The 18,642-nt window shown below is 54.7% G+C and overlaps 2 protein-coding genes across 3 annotated transcripts; one reads left to right on the forward strand and one right to left on the reverse strand.

Moving 5' to 3' along the window:
* Positions 1-890: 890 nt before the first annotated feature.
* Positions 891-3,238, forward strand: LOC118155883 (myogenesis-regulating glycosidase-like). The gene has a single exon (XM_035309482.1). It carries the CDS (start codon positions 965-967, stop codon positions 3,053-3,055), a length of 2,091 nt encoding a protein of 696 aa, XP_035165373.1. The 5' UTR covers positions 891-964; the 3' UTR covers positions 3,056-3,238.
* A 6,028-nt stretch (positions 3,239-9,266) lies between these two features.
* Positions 9,267-18,530, reverse strand: LOC118155884 (myogenesis-regulating glycosidase-like). Of its 2 annotated transcripts, none has more exons than XM_035309484.1 (2): positions 18,374-18,530; positions 9,267-11,942 (listed from the first exon to the last, which is right to left on the reverse strand). In XM_035309484.1, the coding sequence occupies exon 2, from the start codon at positions 11,811-11,813 to the stop codon at positions 9,777-9,779; it is 2,037 nt and encodes a 678-aa protein (XP_035165375.1). In that variant the 5' UTR covers positions 11,814-11,942; positions 18,374-18,530; the 3' UTR covers positions 9,267-9,776. The 2 variants fall into 2 exon arrangements, with proteins under 2 accessions (XP_035165375.1, XP_035165376.1); XM_035309485.1 differs by lacking the exon at positions 18,374-18,530 and adding an exon at positions 16,094-16,251.
* Positions 18,531-18,642: the final 112 nt, after the last annotated feature.

Genomic DNA, 18,642 nt, shown 5'->3' on the forward strand with positions numbered 1-18,642 from the left:
CTGCTTTAACATGCTCCTGGTCTTGCAAGAATTCCAGTTTAACAGCCTAACTCCAAACTCTGTGCCTAAATATCTTCCACCCCCATTGCAGCATAGCCTCTGGCCTGATGTAGGGCAGATACGCATCCTGGGAGTTACAGGACTTGAGTTAGGACATGAAAATGGAGAATTGGTTGGAGAGAAACATCCTTCTTTTCCCCAGCCAGGGCAGGACAGCTTGGAGATATCTGTGGGAAAGGAGGGCTCTGGCGAGCACCCTGACACAGTGCAGTGCAGGCAGCTGCCAGCCCCAAAGCCCATCTGTCCCCACGTCCCCGTGTCCCTGCTGCAGCTCAGGAAAGGAGCAAAGTGCAGGGAGATAAAACTTCTCATCACTGGGCTGCATCCCCTGGGGCAGCAGGGAGCTGCAGCAGAGGATGGACACTTTGGCACAGCATTTCCCCACCTGCATTCAGTGCAGAGAAGCCATGGACAGGTAGGGAAATCTATCAGGGCAAAAAATTGATATAAAAACAACAAAATCCTGACCAAATTGCCTGAATCCCCAGGTACCAGCCCCTCTCCCTGGCCCCGTTCTCCTCTGTGTTCCAGCAGGACGCAGCGTGGCTGCAGCCAAAGGACGGTCACAGGAATCCTGGCACTGCCCTGCTCCAAAAAAGCTCAGCTCAGGTTCCAGAGATCAGGCTGCAGCAGCACAGAGCAAAGCGATCCCGAGCTGCAGAGAGATCCAAGAGGATCTAGGGCTGTTCACTAGATTTAAATTTTTTTTTTTTTTTTTTTTTTTTTTTTTTTTCACTGTTTATAACCTTCTGTTTTGTAAAATGACAAAGCAGGTGTGAGTGACCAGGCATTGGAAAGAAGACTGTGACCACTTTCACACAGTATCTGGGCTTTTCTGTCAACAAGTTGAAGAAAAAAAAGAGCAGCAAAGTTTCAAGCCAGACTGTGACATTACCAAGGAGTCATGGAAAGTCAGATTACTCACCGGGCAGAAAAACATGGAAACACTCGAAAGGGAGATGTCAAAGAAACACATTTGCCCAAAAGCTACATGAAGCAGAAGCCCTCCAAGGAGCTGAGGCCCATGCTGGGGGCCGTCACACTGGGCCTCGTCCTGTTCATTGCTGCGGTGGTGGCCTGGTGCTACTACACAGTGTCCCTGCGCAAGGCGGAGCGGCTCAAGACGGAGCTGATGGACCTGCGGGCGGACGGCTTTGTCATCAGGAACCAGCACGGGGAGGTGGTCTTCCGCCTGGCCTTCCGCTCGGGGAGCCTGGACCTGGAGTCGTGCTCCAAGGAGGGCGAGATCCTGAGCTGCACGCGCTTGAACCGTGGGCCACTCAACTTCTTCATCCAGACGGTGAAGCCCAAGGACACGGTGATGTGCTACCGTGTGCGCTGGGAGGAGCTGGCGGCCGGCCCGGCGGTGGAGCACACCATGTTCTGGGAGGACGCCCACTGGTACGGGGGCTCGGAGATGAGCACCCAGCACTGGCCCATCCGCCTGGCTGGCTACCAGGAGCCCGTGCCCTACGTGACCAGCGACGTCTACTCCTTCCGCGACAGCTTTGGCGGCATCCTGGAGCGCTACTGGCTCTCCTCCAAGGCGGCGGCCATCAAGATCAACGACTCGGTGCCCTTCCACCTGGGCTTCAACGCCACTGAGCGCACTCTCTTCTTCCAGGCCCGCTACAAGGACTCTCCCTACAAGCCCCCGCCGGGCCAGCAGCCCTTCCCCGAGCTGAGCTACCGCGTGTGCGTGGGCTCCGACGTCACCTCCATCCACAAGTACATGGTGCGCAGGTACTTCAACAAGCCCTCCAAGATCCCTGCCGAGAATGCCTTCCGCTACCCCATCTGGTCCACCTGGGCACTCTACAAAAAAGATATCAACCAGGATAAACTCTTGGATTTTGCAAGAAACATAAAGAAGAACAATTTTAATTGCAGTCACATTGAGATTGATGACATGTACACACAGGCCTATGGGGACTTTGACTTTGACCCCATCAAGTTCCCCAATGTAACAGAGATGTTTGCAAAACTGAGGGAAGATGGCTTTAAGGTCACCTTGTGGACTCACCCTTTCATACACACAGATTCCTCCAACTTTGGTGTGGGGATTGAACGTCAGCTGTTCATCAAGGAGCCATCGGGGAGGCTGCCGGCCATGGTGGAGTGGTGGAATGGCATTGGGGCCATCCTGGACTTCACCAACCCAGCAGCCCGAGACTGGTTCCAGAGCCACCTGCGCCAGCTGCGCCACAAGTACGGCATCTCCTCCTTCAAGTTTGATGCTGGGGAGACCAGCTACCTGCCCAAGCAGTTCAGCACCTTCCGGCCACTCTCAGACCCCAGCATCTGGTCACGACGCTACACGGAGATGGCCATCCCCTTCTACGAGCTGGCCGAGGTGCGGGTGGGCTACCAGTCGCAGAACATCTCCTGCTTCTTCCGCATCATTGACCGCGACTCCGTGTGGGGCTACGAGCTCGGCCTCAAGTCCCTCATCCCCACGGTGCTCACCATCAGCATGCTGGGGTACCCCTTTGTATTGCCAGATATGATTGGAGGAAACTTCCTCCCCAACAAGACAGATGGTGCAGTTGAGATCCCGGACCGTGAGCTGTACGTGCGGTGGCTGGAGCTGTCGGCCTTCATGCCCTCCATGCAGTTCTCCATCCCGCCCTGGCTCTACGACAAGCAGGTGGTGGAGATTGCGCAGAAGTTCACGGAGCTCCATGAGTCGCTGGTGGCCCCACTGCTGCTCGAGCTGGCCGGGGAGGTCACCGACACGGGCGACCCCATCATCCGGCCCATCTGGTGGATCTCGCCCCGTGACGAGGCCACCCACAGGATCGACTCGCAGTTCCTCATTGGGGACACCCTCATGGTGGCACCCGTCCTGGAGATGGGCAAGCAGGAGCGCGATGTCTACCTGCCGGCGGGCAAGTGGCGCAGCTACAAGGGGGAGTTGTTTGAGAAGACACCCGTGCTGCTCACCGACTATCCCGTTGACTTGGATGAAGTCGCCTATTTCCACTGGGTTTCATAACAGCTTCTGCGTCAGCTTTGTCATGGTCTCAGGAATTAATAAACCCATGACATTATTGACCTGGGAATTTTTATAGCTTTTGAAGTAGAAATACATTAGCGGGAACTCAAAAAAAAAAATACTGTGACCTCTATCTAGTGTGGCAATTGCTGTAGAATAACTTATTAAAATATATTGGATGAATGTCTTGGCTCTTGTAGTATGACTAATACAATGTATAGAAACAGATTCTCCACCTCTAGTCTCTTCCCATCAAGAAATGCCATGCACACTTCAGTTTTATATATAAAAAAAAATACATAGACTCCATCGTTACCCAGTTGTACTGCAGCTGATCTCCTGAAATTTTTATAACTTCAAATTGCTTAGTTAAAGAAGCAGTTTGTGCAGAGTACTTTCTTAAACTAAAAATAAATCAGAAAACAATCTGTGATTAATTTAAAGAGAGCAGCACCAAATTTCCAGCCTGTACATCAGATGGGTGCTGATGCAGCATGGCAAGGAGAGTTTGTATTTCCCATGGACTGAGTTATGCAAGCAAGCAAAGAGAAGCTTTACCACTTGCTAACACTGCGGTAAACATCCCCCCCCTTCTTTTAAAGGAAGAAAGTATTGAGAAACATGTCCCTGGTGTGGAGCCAGCCAAGCCTGTAAGCACCTAGTGACATCTCACTGATAGTCAAGATTAATACCTAGCAGCAAGTCATGCATGGGTGAGGACCACTAATGGGATTCATTCATGGTTTGGGTCCATATTTGGGAGCAAGAGTGCAATTTATCCACCACAGAGATCCTAGGGAAGACTTTAAATTGTCCTCCTGAGAGAGCCTGGATAAATAACAAACCAGCCCAAGTGCCCCCCTGCCTTAGTTACCCCATGGAAAATGTCCTCCCATGCCACCAGCTGTGCTTATGTCCATCAATTGGCATGTTTCTGCCCATGGACATGACTTCTTCTGGGTGACAGCATCTCAACAGTACCCGTGGGTTTGGGAAAAGTGGGCTAGCTCTGAAACATTCTCCAGTCTCAGTCCAATCTTCCCCATTTCTAAGCTAAGAGTTAAGAGAAATTTAAAAGCGACAGGACCGAGGAATTTAGGGGAGTCCTGAGTTCTCTGGGCTGTGATGCCCCTTCCCAAAGCAAGAGACTGAATCCTTCTCTGCCCCCAGCAGGCTGCTAGTGGCACCAGGGAGGTAAATCTGTGCATGGCCCAAACCAGGAGAAAACACCTTTCTTTAGGGGTTTGCCCCACAGCTGGTCCATACCATGAGTACACGGGGACTCGAGAGCATCACAGTCACTCTAGCTCTGGTTTGACGCTCAGTCCATCCAGTCCCACAACTGGGTCCATTATTCTACAAGGACCCTATGTGGTTATGACTGAACAGGAGAGGATGAGCCAGGATGGTTTCTAGATGTCCCTGAAAGCAAGGTGAGAAGGCAGCCTCTGCTCCAGTGATGCTGGTGGTGTGGTGATGGGGAGGGATAGGCCACCAACCTCCGTCAGTCCAGGGATGTAAAGGGGAGCCACTGCTCAGTGTCATGGTGATGTTCAGGGTCGTTGCTTTCCTCCCATGGGCTCTGGGGACTGAAGGGTCCCAGTGGGCCCCAGCAAAGCTGCTTGGCTGTTGTTTCAGCGGGAAAAAAGCTTTCTAAAAAGATGAGGCTGCATGTGGTACTCACCCAAACCCTGCTGGTGCCCAGGCTGGTTGGGGTGAGGAGCCAGTCTCCAGCCCCATCATGCAACATCTCTGTCCCATAATCTGTGTGCACGGTCACAGCTCTGCTGCCCTCCTTCATCACAGGCTGGGGAGAAAAATGCATCTGCAAGACCTTCTGCGCCCACAGGCTGCCCGATCCCAGCAGATCCCCCCGGGGAAAGGAGAGGTCAAGCCCATGTGGCTGCAGAAATCCCTCCCCAAATCTCCATCCCTGCCTGCTCTCTCCCACTCTGCCTCTCCCTGGCGGGGCTGCAGGCTGCTGGAGGAACATCTGGTTTGCCTTGCTGAGCTTTAGTCACGGTTGTTTTTTAGCAATCCCAGCTCTGAGCAAGCTCTGTGCTTGCTGGAGGGGCTGGTGACGTGGGAACATCGCTCACTCCAGGCTGCCTTTATATTTTTTTGGAGGGGGGTGGTTATTACCCTTAATCTTTGATTATCACTGAGCTACAAATCACCCATCCCCCCTGGCAAAAAATAAATGTATTAAAAGCAAACAAACAAAAAACAGTCAGTCCCTGCCTTTCTCTACTGTGGGATTTTGCATGGCCCAGCCCAGCATAATGGCTTTCCTGGACTCCGGGACTGTCTGTGATGGAAGAGGTTGTTTTTCCCTAAGGTTGCCAGACTGGCTGCATGCCCGAAGGGAATCTGTTGCTGTCAGCTTGTCCTTTCACCACGGCTCTTCCCAGACGTGTGCTGTTTTTTGCCATATTTTCTCTTTTAATAAAAGCTGTGATCGGAGGCAGGGCTGGACCTGCTCCCAGCCAGGACCCCGTGGCTCAGCAGTCACTGCCCAGATGGCACCCATGGGCACCTCTGCAGCCTGGTTTGAAATGAGCTGGGCTTTGGCCGTAGCCTCTCTGGGTCTGGACTTGGCCATGAACACTCCTCCCTATGCCGTGCACAGTCCTGGATGTATTTTTGAGCCCTGCCTAATGTGTGGTTTAGCATCACCCCATGATTGGTGTTGTCCAGCTCCCATTTTGCTAGGACCCAGCGTGGCACAGATCCCATGTAAGCCTCATGGACACAGCTCCAGCCTTCAGGAGGATGCAAAAAGACCCAGCCCAAAACAACACAAAAAATGACAGCAATCCACCTCTAAAACCAACAACTCCGGGGAGGACTCATGCATTTCTGGGGACTGCTGCAGGAAGGCAGCCCCAGCCTGCCCCAGGTCTCCAGCAGCACCAGCTTCACCTTCCATGGGTGAGCATCAGCCTGGTGCATGGATGCTGCTTCCACACTGGGGAGAAGGCAAAGGAAAACAGTTGGGAAAATGTCTTCTGTTGCAAAAGCAGCAAATCAAGGTGCCCCTCATCCCGTCAGCTGAGTCGTGTTAAGTTTCATGAGCTGTTTCTGATGCTCCTGTGGCCAAAACCATCCACACCACCCCTCTACCCTGCCAGAGCAGTGTGGGAAGGGGACCTGGGGACAGCAGGGACAGGAAGTGCCCCAAGTGAATTTCTGGAGCACCTGTGGGAAGCTGCAAGCAGCCTTGTCGTCTTCCGTACTTGCACACAGTTTCAAACCATGTGTCTTCTACATCAGCATGGATCAGCAACCCCCCAGGTTGGCACTGAGTGGCACTTCTGGGGGAAGAATCAGCAGCAATGGTGGCATGACTGTTATGATGCAGCAGCAGCAGTCACCTGGACATGGCCTCTTCTAAGCCCCAGGCCAGAGCTCTTCCCCTGCCATGAGGATGCCAGGGAAGGCAATTCGTGACCCATCCCAGCCCGTGCTGCAGGAGGGGGCACTTTTAGCCCCATCTGTTACTGCAGCAAACAGACAGGGAGGGTGGTTGTGGTTGTAGGCACAACCCTTTAAAACACACATCAAAGCTTCAGACCACAAGTTTTAAATAAACTAGCAGCCTCAGTTCTAATTTAGTAAAGCCTGGGGTGAAAAAAGCCCCAGATCTGCCTGAACCACTGGTCCCACATATAGACAGACAAGATAAACTTCTTTTTGTTTTCCAAAGTTTTATATCAATCAAGGCAATTGATGTTACATTCCCATTTTCATAACAATTAAGAATTAGAAAAGTGGTTAAAAACAACCCCACCGGCATTGCAGTCCGACTCAGGAAGGTGCGTGAAACCCACGTACCCACTCAGCCAACACATGATGGCGTGAGCTTCCAACCCAGTGTCACACTGACCTGCTGCTCAGACACAACCTGCTAGAGCCAACTGGAAGAGGTTGAACCAACCCCAAGACCTGTTTTGGGGTTTTTCCTTGGCTGAGTCAAACTAGTTTTGGACAGCGACCCTTGGGTAAGCCAGAGAGATATCCCCAGGTGGAGGTTCCCAAAGTGTCCGTGTACGGAGCGCTTGTGGTCTGTGAGGTGCTAGGGATGATCCAGCTGGGCTGCAGTGCTACAGCACAGTGTTAGAAATAGTGGTTTTGGTAAAAAGCGTGATGGACAGGGTACTTAGAAGCTTCTGATCACTTGAGGCAGCACTGCTGAGCCTGTCTCCAAAATGTGAAGAAGACTTGGTGCCATGGACAGCAACCCACATGGGCCCTCAGGCAGCCACCCGCTCCTCAGCTTCATCCCTTACATCCTCCCAGCTTTACCTTAACCACAGCATTTAGAAAAATAAGGATACTTTATAATCTTAATCATTTACAACAAGTTAAGAAACACTTTTGACTATAAAACTCTTTCTTTTGAGGGAAGGGAAAGAATGGCATGTCTAGTGGAGACTTCTCCTCCATGACCTTCCTGACAGTGCCCTGTTGAATTTTGGTGCTTTCCTGGCACAAAGCTGCTAGGGTCTGGCCACACTGGACTTTTGTTTTCTTGACCCCTGCGAGGGGACCAAGGCACTCATCCAGTGACTCCCATCACATTCACAACAAAGAGATCCTAATGGGAGAACTGATCAACTCCTGGCCAGCGAGTGTCTGTAGCTTGGAAAAGCACTGCTACTTGCACCGGGGCCAGGGAGCAAACCTGAGCCCTTCACAGCTGAAAGCCACAAGAAACAGGCTTGGGAGCTGAGCCTGGGACATGCTTGTGCTCCCACTGGGCAGGGACCTGTCTCGTTTTGAGGCCAAACCACCAAATTACACAGGACAGATCCAGCCAGACCTCAGGGTTGGTTCCAAAGAGTCGGAGACTTACAGAGGAGTTGAGGTTGGAAGGGGCCTCTGGGTCCATCTGGTCCAACCCCTGCTCAAGCAGGGCCACCCAGAGCCCAGGGCCATGTCCAGGTGGCTTTTGGGGATCTCAGAGGAGGGAGTCCATCAAACTGAACTTCTTCCTTTCCTTCATAACAATAAAAGCACTTTAGATATTGCCCCAAGCACCTGAGTTTACTCCTGGGCACCACCACAAGCCACAGGTGCAGCTCCTTTGCTGCCTCCTGCAAGCCCAGAGCAGGAGATGGGCTTGGAGAAAGACCATCATGGGTATCAAACCCTGCCCAAAATGCTGCTCCATCTCCCCAGGTGGTGGACTCATGCCTGGATGCAATCCCGTAAGAAAACCTACAGCTGCTGCACTCTCCTTGCCCCAAGCCTTCCCAGCTAATGCAGCTCAATCCTGTGCAAACTTGTTAAAAATTAACGGGCTGAGAGGTGCCGGCAGCTGGGGCACGGCCGGCAAAGTCCTGCCCTGGGGAGCAGGGCTGCCAGACTGCAATCCTTGCTAGTGGTTTCTTGGAGAGGAGACTGCCCGTGTGTCTGTAAGTGCTTCCTCCCGCACAAAACCGAATGGAAAACTGGAAAAGCATCCGGAAAAAGGAGGTGGAGAAATGCAGAGAAAATCTCCTCTGAGGCCATGGGAGGGACCTGAGCTGAGGTCTTGCCCATCCTAGTAATAGGAATTGGGAGTGCAGGAACACATCGCCCCTACACAACATCATCATCTCTCTAACTCCAACCCGAGATGAAGATGGCTATTAGCTTACTTCCATGGTACATGAGAACATTTCCTTGGGTGCAGCGAGAACACCCGCTGGCACAAAACCATCAGTGCAAAAGCCGGTGTTTTCCACCCACCGGCAAGCCGGCTAGCAGCAAAACATTACATCCATCCACAACGCGTGCCACTTGCGGGAACCCGCTGTTCCCGGGGAAGCAGCACACAGACCCTTAGAGATCTGCTTTGCTGCAGGCAGTCCTTCTGCCAGCAACAAACCTGAAAGCTCATCTGTCCTTAAAAAATAATAATAAAAAAGATGATACCTGCAGGACTATTGTGTAACAAAAGAGGACCATAAATGTGTTAAAAAGACTGATTGGGCACATGGTAGGGATGGCGCTGCTCTAGAAGAGGCAGTGTTGACACCCGAGGCAAAACACACAAGGAAGAGTCTTGCAGCAGGCGTTAGATGAGTGAGGAGGGGAGATGCAGCTGCTCCAGCAAGCGATACGCAGTTTGTACAGCTGGAATACCTGCATGTCTCATGAGTAACCTGGCCCACCTGGAACCCGGGAAAAGGGGCGCATGGGGCAAGAGTTAGTCCAGTGCCATAATAAAGGGGTGAAAAGGAATCTGTATATGTATATATATATATATATAATCTAGCTTGTTTGCTGCTCTTAAAAAAGTAATTTTAAATATATTTGCCATATTAGAAAACTTAAGGCAGGCTGTGCTGTAGCAACCCTCCCACATCACACACCCCCATGCCAGTGCTTAGTGCACCCATGGGACACGAAACGCTCCCACAAGGCACTAACCAACCTTCCCCTCTTGAAATCCTTGGGAACCGAAAAAGTATTGGCTTTGACTGTGTGACAACTCTTTCCTCACCTATACAGAGAAAATTCTGCCTGACCAGAGCATCCCACCTGCCCTAAATAAAACAAAAAAAATCAGATCACACCTCTCCAAATAACAAAAAAAAAAAAAAACAAGGACAATAAAGTCTATTTAATTTCCTTCGGCAATCCCAGTCCCAAATGAAATGTGCAATTAGAATTATTATTTGTTACAAAGTTCTAGTGTAAGGCATGGTTATCCCAAAACTGACAGAGGAGCTGGTTACGAAACCCAGAGGAAATAGGCGACTTCATCCAAGTCAACGGGATAGTCGGTGAGCAGCACGGGTGTCTTCTCAAACAACTCCCCCTTGTAGCTGCGCCACTTGCCCGCCGGCAGGTAGACATCGCGCTCCTGCTTGCCCATCTCCAGGACGGGTGCCACCATGAGGGTGTCCCCAATGAGGAACTGCGAGTCGATCCTGTGGGTGGCCTCGTCACGGGGCGAGATCCACCAGATGGGCCGGATGATGGGGTCGCCCGTGTCGGTGACCTCCCCGGCCAGCTCGAGCAGCAGTGGGGCCACCAGCGACTCATGGAGCTCCGTGAACTTCTGCGCAATCTCCACCACCTGCTTGTCGTAGAGCCAGGGCGGGATGGAGAACTGCATGGAGGGCATGAAGGCCGACAGCTCCAGCCACCGCACGTACAGCTCACGGTCCGGGATCTCAACTGCACCATCTGTCTTGTTGGGGAAAAAATTCCCCCCAATCATGTCAGCGGAAATAAAGGGGTACCCCAGCATGCTGATGGTGAGCACTGTGGGGATGAGGGACTTGAGGCCGAGCTCGTAGCCCCACACGGAGTCGCGGTCAATGATGCGGAAGAAGCAGGAGATGTTCTGCGACTGGTAGCCCACCCGCACCTCGGCCAGCTCGTAGAAGGGGATGGCCATCTCCGTGTAGCGCCGTGACCAGATGCTGGGGTCTGAGAGTGGCCGGAAGGTGCTGAACTGCTTGGGCAGGTAGCTGGTCTCCCCAGCATCAAACTTGAAGGAGGAGATGCCGTACTTGTGGCGCAGCTGGCGCAGGTGGCTCTGGAACCAGTCTCGGGCTGCTGGGTTGGTGAAGTCCAGGATGGCCCCAATGCCATTCCACCACTCCACCATGGCCGGCAGCCTCCCCGATGGCTCCTTGATGAACAGCTGACGTTCAATCCCCACACCAAAGTTGGAGGAATTGTAATTTATGAAAGGGTGAGTCCACAGGGTGACCTTAAAGCCATCTTCCCTCAGTTTTGCAAACATCTCTGTTACATTGGGGAACTTGATGGGGTCAAAGTCAAAGTCCCCATAGGCCTGTGTGTACATGTCATCAATCTCAATGTGACTGCAATTAAAACGGTATTTCTTAATCTTTTCAGCAAATCTCAAGAGTTTATCCTGATCAATATCATTCTTGTAGAGTGCCCAGGTGGACCAGATGGGGTAGCGGAAGGCATTCTCAGCAGGGATCTTGGAGGGCTTGTTGAAGTACCTGCGCACCATGTACTTGTGGATGGAGGTGACGTCGGAGCCCACGCACACGCGGTAGCTCAGCTCGGGGAAGGGCTGCTGGCCCGGCGGGGGCTTGTAGGGAGAGTCCTTGTAGCGGGCCTGGAAGAAGAGAGTGCGCTCAGTGGCATTGAAGCCCAGGTGGAAGGGCACCGAGTCGTTGATCTTGATGGCCGCCGCCTTGGAGGAGAGCCAGTAGCGCTCCAGGATGCCGCCAAAGCTGTCGCGGAAGGAGTAGACGTCGCTGGTCACGTAGGGCATGGGCTCCTGGTAGCCAGCCAGGCGGATGGGCCAGTGCTGGGTGCTCATCTCCGAGCCCCCGTACCAGTGGGCGTCCTCCCAGAACATGGTGTGCTCCACCGCCGGGCCGGCCGCCAGCTCCTCCCAGCGCACACGGTAGCACATCACCGTGTCCTTGGGCTTCACCGTCTGGATGAAGAAGTTGAGTGGCCCACGGTTCGAGCGCGTGCAGCTCAGGATCTCGCCCTCCTTGGAGCACGACTCCAGGTCCAGGCTCCCCGAGCGGAAGGCCAGGCGGAAGACCACCTCCCCGTGCTGGTTCCTGATGACAAAGCCGTCCGCCCGCAGGTCCATCAGCTCCGTCTTGAGCCGCTCCGCCTTGCGCAGGGACACTGTGTAGTAGCACCAGGCCACCACCGCAGCAATGAACAGGACGAGGCCCAGTGTGACGGCCCCCAGCATGGGCCTCAGCTCCTTGGAGGGCTTCTGCTTCACTGGCGTGAAGTTTTCGGGCAGGAAGGTGTACATGGCGCTCTGTTTTCACTAGCACTTTTTTGCAGAGGAGTGGGAAGAAAGATGACTCTGCAGCAAGTCTGGGGTTCTCAAGAGAAGAAAACTGAGAGTTCCCACCTCCACCGAGCCCTGGAGTGCCTGTTTCTGAAAAAGAGGATATAAATCACCTTAGAAGAACCTCTGAATCAAGGGATCTCTTGTCACCTCTTTGCCATCTCAGTTTCAGCAGCTCCCCAGGCCTCCCTGCTGTTGGACTGGGGCACAGCAGACAGGGCTCTGAGACACCCCTCACAGCCAACATGTGGGGTCCCCAATCTGAACCCCACGGAAGGCAGCACCCAGGGCAGTAAGAGCCAAAGAGGAGCATGGCAGCTTTTTGGCTCCGTCCCGCTCCCCTCTGCATGGCCCCGGGGAAGGAGGCTGCTCGCAGAGCCAAGAGCCGCATGGCTTCCCCTTGGCTGCAGGCTTGACAAGCTCGGCCAAGCACAGCGCTGTGGGTTCAGAGGCAAAAAGTGAAGTAAGGACACCGGGGAGCGAGGAGCAAAACCAGGCAGAGATGGAGTAGGGATGGAGAGAAGCCGCAGAGTGTCTGCCCCAGCCCAGTGGGATGCTGGGCCCACTCAGGGGCTTGGCGTGGGTGAAGGCAGGACTAACCACCACCTGCTGGCCCCCTGCAGCCCATCAGAGCCAAAATGGCCCCAGGCTAGCAGCAGGGCAGCCTGGCTGCTGATGTTCCTGGGGAAGCTGCTTGTGGGGGGCACCTGAGCATCAGCCGAACCCCTGTGCCCCACCACGGGGATGCCCAGGTGTGATCCCAAACGGCAGGGCTGCAGCAACTGGGCACGGGCTCTGCAAAACACACGACACCTGGTGTTCGTTTTGAAGCAGCTCTTGGGCCAGGTCTTGCAGCCTTGTTGTCGCAAGGAGGAAGGCTCAGAGCAGAGCAGGCTGCTTGCACCCCATCCCTGAGAGAGCCAGGCGAGATATGGGGTCAGAGAGAGCCCAGCAGGGACATGCGGGACATTTGGGGCAGGGGCTGCAGGGACGGGATGCAGCCAGGCAGGATGAGCGCCGGCCCAGCCACGTCACCTTCTGCTGGGTGTCTGTAACCTTCTGGGCTGCCAGTCGCTTTAAATGGGATTACGGCGGCATTAGGAAGCGATTAGCCTGTGGGTTAGGCAGTTGGTAGAGCTAAACGACCTGTCCCGTGGCCAAGTCCCACTGAGCCCTCGCTCACCGGCCAGGAGTGGCTCCGGTCACCCTGCCTGTGTCACCCAGGGCCACATCCTGCACACAGGAGGGGAAGGGGACCCTCGCCCCCAAGCACGTGCGATGCGCAGAGACCAGCTGTCAGCAAAATCAGGCAGTTAAAGTGGTGGTGGAAGATCCTGCATTGGCATTACACATTCATCCTCCTCCAGCAACACTCCTCGGTGTTAGGTTAGTGGGGACAGAAGTGGGGACCGTGCCAGGAAGGTTCACAGAAGGATCTCAGACACAACCAGCGCAGCCAAGTGATGCTGTGAGGATGCTGTGATGCCCAAACCAGAGCTGCTTTCCTGCCACCCATCTCCACCAGCATGGACACCCATGGGAGGTGAGAGGGTCCGGCTGGGTGTGCCAGCACCAAAATAACACATATGGGGCCAGCGCAAGTGTCTGGGTGTTTCTGGACATTTAAACGGCTATGCTTAGCCCAGATGAGCTCCCTCCCTCTCTGCACTGGGAATTTTTGGGATGCCAGTGACAGCTCCTGCTATCAGAGACAAGTGTGTGCCTTGTACATGTGTTATCTTGGGAATGGGAAGCTCGAGGGGGGAGAAAACAAAATGCAGCCACCCACCGAGGAGAACTGGCAAATTATTCAGGGAAGAGGATTTTTGAAAGCTGTCATGTTGGATGAGAAAGAGGAAACAAATGGCTTTGTCTCTCCTAGATTTCATCTAGGATTTTAAGCCCCAGATATAGCTGATCCTGCCACAGTGGAGATGGCCCCCTCCTCATCTCCACTTAAAACTGAGAGCAACAAAGCAGTCCCCTGCTCCAGGGACTCGCTGGATTTCCATCTCCCTCTCAGGAGGCTGGTTTATTATTTATGAACTACTTTGAATCTGCTCTATTTTTAGGCCGTTTCTTTTTCCCCCTCTAAGGACTGGAATTTGTGATGTAGACGAAGGAGCTGGCACCACTGCTGCCACTCAGGAATGAACCAATGCAGTTTGCAGGAAAGGTTTTCGCCCCCAGTCTGCCTTGGAGCTGATCACAACCTGGGTGTCCGAGCCAGCAGACTTAACCCAGTCCATGGGTCCAGGCTGTCCATGGGTCTGGCACACCCAAACAGGGACACGATGGATGCCGGGGCACCCATCCAGTGCAAAGGCTGAGCCAACCTCTGCAACTTGGTGGAGGAAGGGCTCAGGCAGCCCTGCAGGGAGGCAGAGCACCATCCTGCACTGTTCCACCACAGAGGATGGTATTCACCAGCACGTGCAATCAGCAGCACCCAAAACCAGCACAGCACCATGCACAGGTGCCCAGACCTCCAGCACTGGTGCAGGCTGCAACCTGAGCATCCACTGGTATCATTTCAGGCACTAAAGGCTCAAGGTGGGGGCATATTTGCTGAGCCACAGGGAGAGCTTCAGCAGCACATGCCCTGCAAATGCAGCATCTGTCCATGGGGTGGGACAGCCCAGAGCAAGGCCGAGCCAGGATCAAACCCCTGCATAGGGCTGATGGGTTGTGCCAGATGTCACCTCCTCCAGGATGGACCTTGAGGTCTGGATGTCATCTCCTTGGGCACAGCTCTGCCAAGCAGGCTGAGAAATGTTTGCAGCCGGGGGCCAGCAGGACCTTGCTCTGCAGCTGGCCCAACAGCTCCTTGGTTTTGCTTTGTTAACAAAATTTGCAGCTCACCATCCTGTGACCCGTCCCTGTCCCAGACCAAAGGTAAGTCTTCTATGCACCCCCAAGATAACACCCGCCACCTCGCACACGGAGAATTGCCTGCACACGCCACGGCTGTTTCAACATATTTTGGAATGCAAACTTGTTATTTTGCTCCAAGGCGACATTGTGGTGACCTCCAGCTCCTCTAAAAAAAGAAAACAGGCAGGGAGGGCAGGAAAGCCAAGCAGCGTGCTTGCAGCTTGCTGCGACGAAGCTTCCCAGCTGACCCAAAAACAACGCGTTTTCTTCCCATTCCATGGAAGCAGCCAGTCGCTTTGCCTTGATCTGCGATGAAAGCAAAACACCCAAGCAGGACACACTTTACAGAGTAAAAATAAAAATTCATTTTTCGACCGGTTCTATTTTTACCAATACCGCTGCTAAACGCAGGCTGCGAGACCCACAGCACCACTAACCCCAGCACCTTCGTAATGAGGTCACTGGTTTAAAAATGGTCACTAACAACTAACGGGTCCCTACTGCCCCAGCAGTGTCAGCTCCAAACTGTGCCAGTGCCTGCACTGATTTCCCAGGCCAGGATGTCAGGGAATTGTGTGTCAGGTGGTGCGAGGTGCTGCCACCTCTCCGAATGTCTTGGCAGGGGTTAAGCAGATGAAACACTGCAGAATTCACTGCCAGACATTTCCAACCCCTAAAAGAACAGGGAATTAGGATGGCAAAAGGGGGGGAATGATTTCTCTGCAAAGCATCTACAGGAAAAAAAGAAGCCTCTGAGTGCACAGTCCCTGTGGCTTGCTGAAGGGACTTTGCAGCCCAAGTCTGAAAGGGGCTGGGACGAGCAAACACTTCTGTGGGTTTGTTTTCTTTCGGAGGGATCTGAGAGGAGCCAAGGTGGCAGGGGGACACATGGGGTACATAGGACAGCACCGGCATGGGGGGGGGCACAGCTGCTGCACGGACATCCTGCTCCCCCACAGAGGCACAGTTTCACCCAAGAGCCCTGTGGAGCCACCCACACCAGGTCACCCTGGGTTTGTCCCCGCAGGGTACAAGCCTCCCCCAGCCCCAGCCAGCCTCTGGGGGACGTTGGTGGCACAGACCCTGTGGCACAGACCCTGGTCCCCAAGTGGGGGACAAGGACAGGCAGGGGGGCACAGCACATCCTTTTTAGGGGACCCCAGGTCACAGCAGGGCCCAACACTGCCTGGTCTGAAGGGCTGGAATACAGGCTGGGAGAGGGCACTCCTGCAAAGTGACAGCTGCTTCCCTGCTTTTGGGATGCCCCCTCCCTGTTAATACATGGCAGCAAATTCCCCGCCACGCCTGGCTGTTGGGTATGGACAGCTCATCCCTCTGGGGACACGGGACACAGTGCTGGCACCTACCTGTCCATCGCCTCCCTGGGGTGCCCAGCTGCACCGCAGATGTATTTTAAGCACACCAAAAATTAATGCTGCTGCATCTCTGTGTCCTCCCCACAGCACCGGGAGGTTTCAGGACACAGAACTGGCTGTGCCCCGGGCAGGCTGTGAGCGGCACGTGCCTGCGGGCAGGAGGAGGGGACCGGCACATCACCAGCGTGTCACCGGCGTGTTTTCTCAGGCACCGTGATGGAATCACATGCAGCCAGCTCTCCTGCTGTGGTGGCTGCTGCAGGCATCACAGCAGCACGGAGAGAGCACGAAGGATGCTGCTGGCACGAGTGGGGTGCTGGCTTTGAGTCTCAGAGCCTCGGGATTCAGGCTCAGGACTCACCTTCCTGCAGCAGGAGTGGGAAGGGAGGGCAAACGCTTGTCCCCCTTGCATTCAGAGGCTTTTAAGAAGCAGAAAGCCAAAAAAACACACTGTTCCCAACCCAAATTATTATTATTCCCCCCCAAATTGTCTTGGGCTTCTAAGCACAGCTATGATTCAGCACCGTAATGGAGCTGCATTGAGCAAAAAGAAACAACCAACCCCTCTGCTGCTGGCTGGTTCCTAAGCCACAGTTGAACAGCACCGAGCACCCAGAGGATAAACCCCAAATATGTGAATATGGAGCTCATCTGTGCACTGCAGAAATGCTGCTAGGACTCGCATGGTGTGCAGAAACAGAAAATTTGAGGCTGCAGTATTCCCTCTGCTGAACCTTAAATACTTCCACCTGTACTGCAGGAACTGGCACTTTGTAGCCCACTTTTGTTCCTTCAAGCTGCCCGCACCAAGCGATGCTCCAAACCCCTTTGAACACCTCATTGGGTGTTTGACCATGACTGCAATGCAAAAAGGCCCACAGTGAGTCAATTCTAGCAGCAGATGTCTTAATATTTAACACACCTGACAATTCTCTCTTCACGTCACCTTTCCTTGGTCTTCGCTGTGCACTAATGAGTGAGATGAAGTTCCAGTAAGCTGGTTTTTCAGTTTAACTCCGCACACACTCGCAATGCAGCCAATAGATGCCTAAAACTTGCCCCTGCAGCGTCTAGGGTCATGTTCATGGTGCCCAAATTTCTCCAAGCTGCTGAACCCTCCAGCTCACATGCATAGGAAAGGCGAATTAAACAAACTTGCCCTGAAATCCTTCAAAGTCCAATTGCAAAAAAGTGATCCCTCATGTGGGACAGGCTTTAAAACACAGTGAGCGGCCAGGGCTAGAGGTGCCCAGGCAGGGTACATTCCCCCAGCATACTTCTTGTGTCTGGCTGTGGCGAGGGCACCCTCCCCAGTGCCTCGGCCCTGCTTTGACCCCCAGACCTGACCATGACTCCCTGCCCCCTGTCCCATGCCCTGCCCTCTGGACATGTTCGGTTCCACATCTCCCGCATGGCACACGATGGCTCGGACGCTAGCTGGTGACTCCATGCCAAGGTGGCCACGGAGCTCCCACCCGAGACTGAAAGAGCAGAGCCATCCTTTTGGGAGCACTCCCGGGTGCTGAGGCTGGCTGAAACCCGAGCCCACCCCAACACCCGAGCACCACAAGGTGATACCAGGAAGAAACGGGAACCCAGGCACAGCCCCTGGCACAGCCTCTGCAATTTTCCAGCCCTTTGCAAAACCCCAGGTGCCTCCAGCTCCAGAGAGAGCAGCAGGCGACGAGCACCGAAATTTCTGCCCGTAACTGACAGCGCCAGCGATGCTGGCCACCCTTGGGCCAAACGCGTGTGCCAAGCTGTTAAAACACCCGCTGGCAGCTCCTTCATGCTTGGATCCAGCCGGGGAGATGCGAGCCTCACACCTCACCCGCTGCAGGGCTGCGGTGCCTGCTGCGGCCCCGTCCCGCTGGGCATCGCTCACGGTGCCCACGCAGCCCGAGAGGGAGCAGGGCAGGAGAAAGGTGGCCTGGAGCTCCCTCGGGCACCTCCACTGCTCGCCACCACCCGTGACATGGGTTGGTAGCCGGGCTGCCCCAAAGACCCTCCGAGCCCAACCTGTGGCTGGAGCCGGACACTCGCCTGGGGGGGTCGGGCAGCCGTTTCGGGGCGGCTGGCTCCCCGCACACTGCGAGCGGCAGGGGGATCGGGGCGCAGCCCCTGCACTTAGCGGGGCGAAAGGACCGCACCCCGACAAGTGACACCCCGCTGCCTGGGGGTGCGCACCCCAAGCCCGCCCAGGGGACACCCCAAAGCCCCCTGCCCCGGGAACCCTTCGCCCCCCCTGCCCCAAAGGGCCGGGGCACTTACCCGCAGCCCCGGGCCATGGCCGGGCTCCGGCCGCCGAGCGCACCCGCCGCCCGCAGCGGTTCCGGGGCTGGGCGGAACCGGGGAGCTCGCTCCGCCCTGGCCCGGCCCCCCATGGCCCTCCGCGGTCCCCCCTTGGCCCTCCCCGGTCGCCACCAGTCCCCTCCAGTCGACCACGGTCCCCCCCCGGTCCCCTCCCGGCTTGGCTGGGGCTCATCGGGTGCCTGTGAGGCAGAGGGTGCAGGGGGTGCCGGAGCTCCCGGGTCTTCGCT

The sequence above is a fragment of the Oxyura jamaicensis genome, chromosome Z (genome assembly GCF_011077185.1).
Source record: "Oxyura jamaicensis isolate SHBP4307 breed ruddy duck chromosome Z, BPBGC_Ojam_1.0, whole genome shotgun sequence".
In the NCBI taxonomy this organism is placed as follows: domain Eukaryota; kingdom Metazoa; phylum Chordata; class Aves; order Anseriformes; family Anatidae; genus Oxyura; species Oxyura jamaicensis.

Bases quoted from the DNA above. Each gene is read 5' to 3' on its own strand.
- LOC118155883 (XM_035309482.1), top strand. From the start codon at position 965: ATGGAAAGTCAGATTACTCACCGGGCAGAAAAACATGGAAACACTCGA.
- LOC118155884 (XM_035309484.1), bottom strand. From the start codon at position 11,813: ATGTACACCTTCCTGCCCGAAAACTTCACGCCAGTGAAGCAGAAGCCC.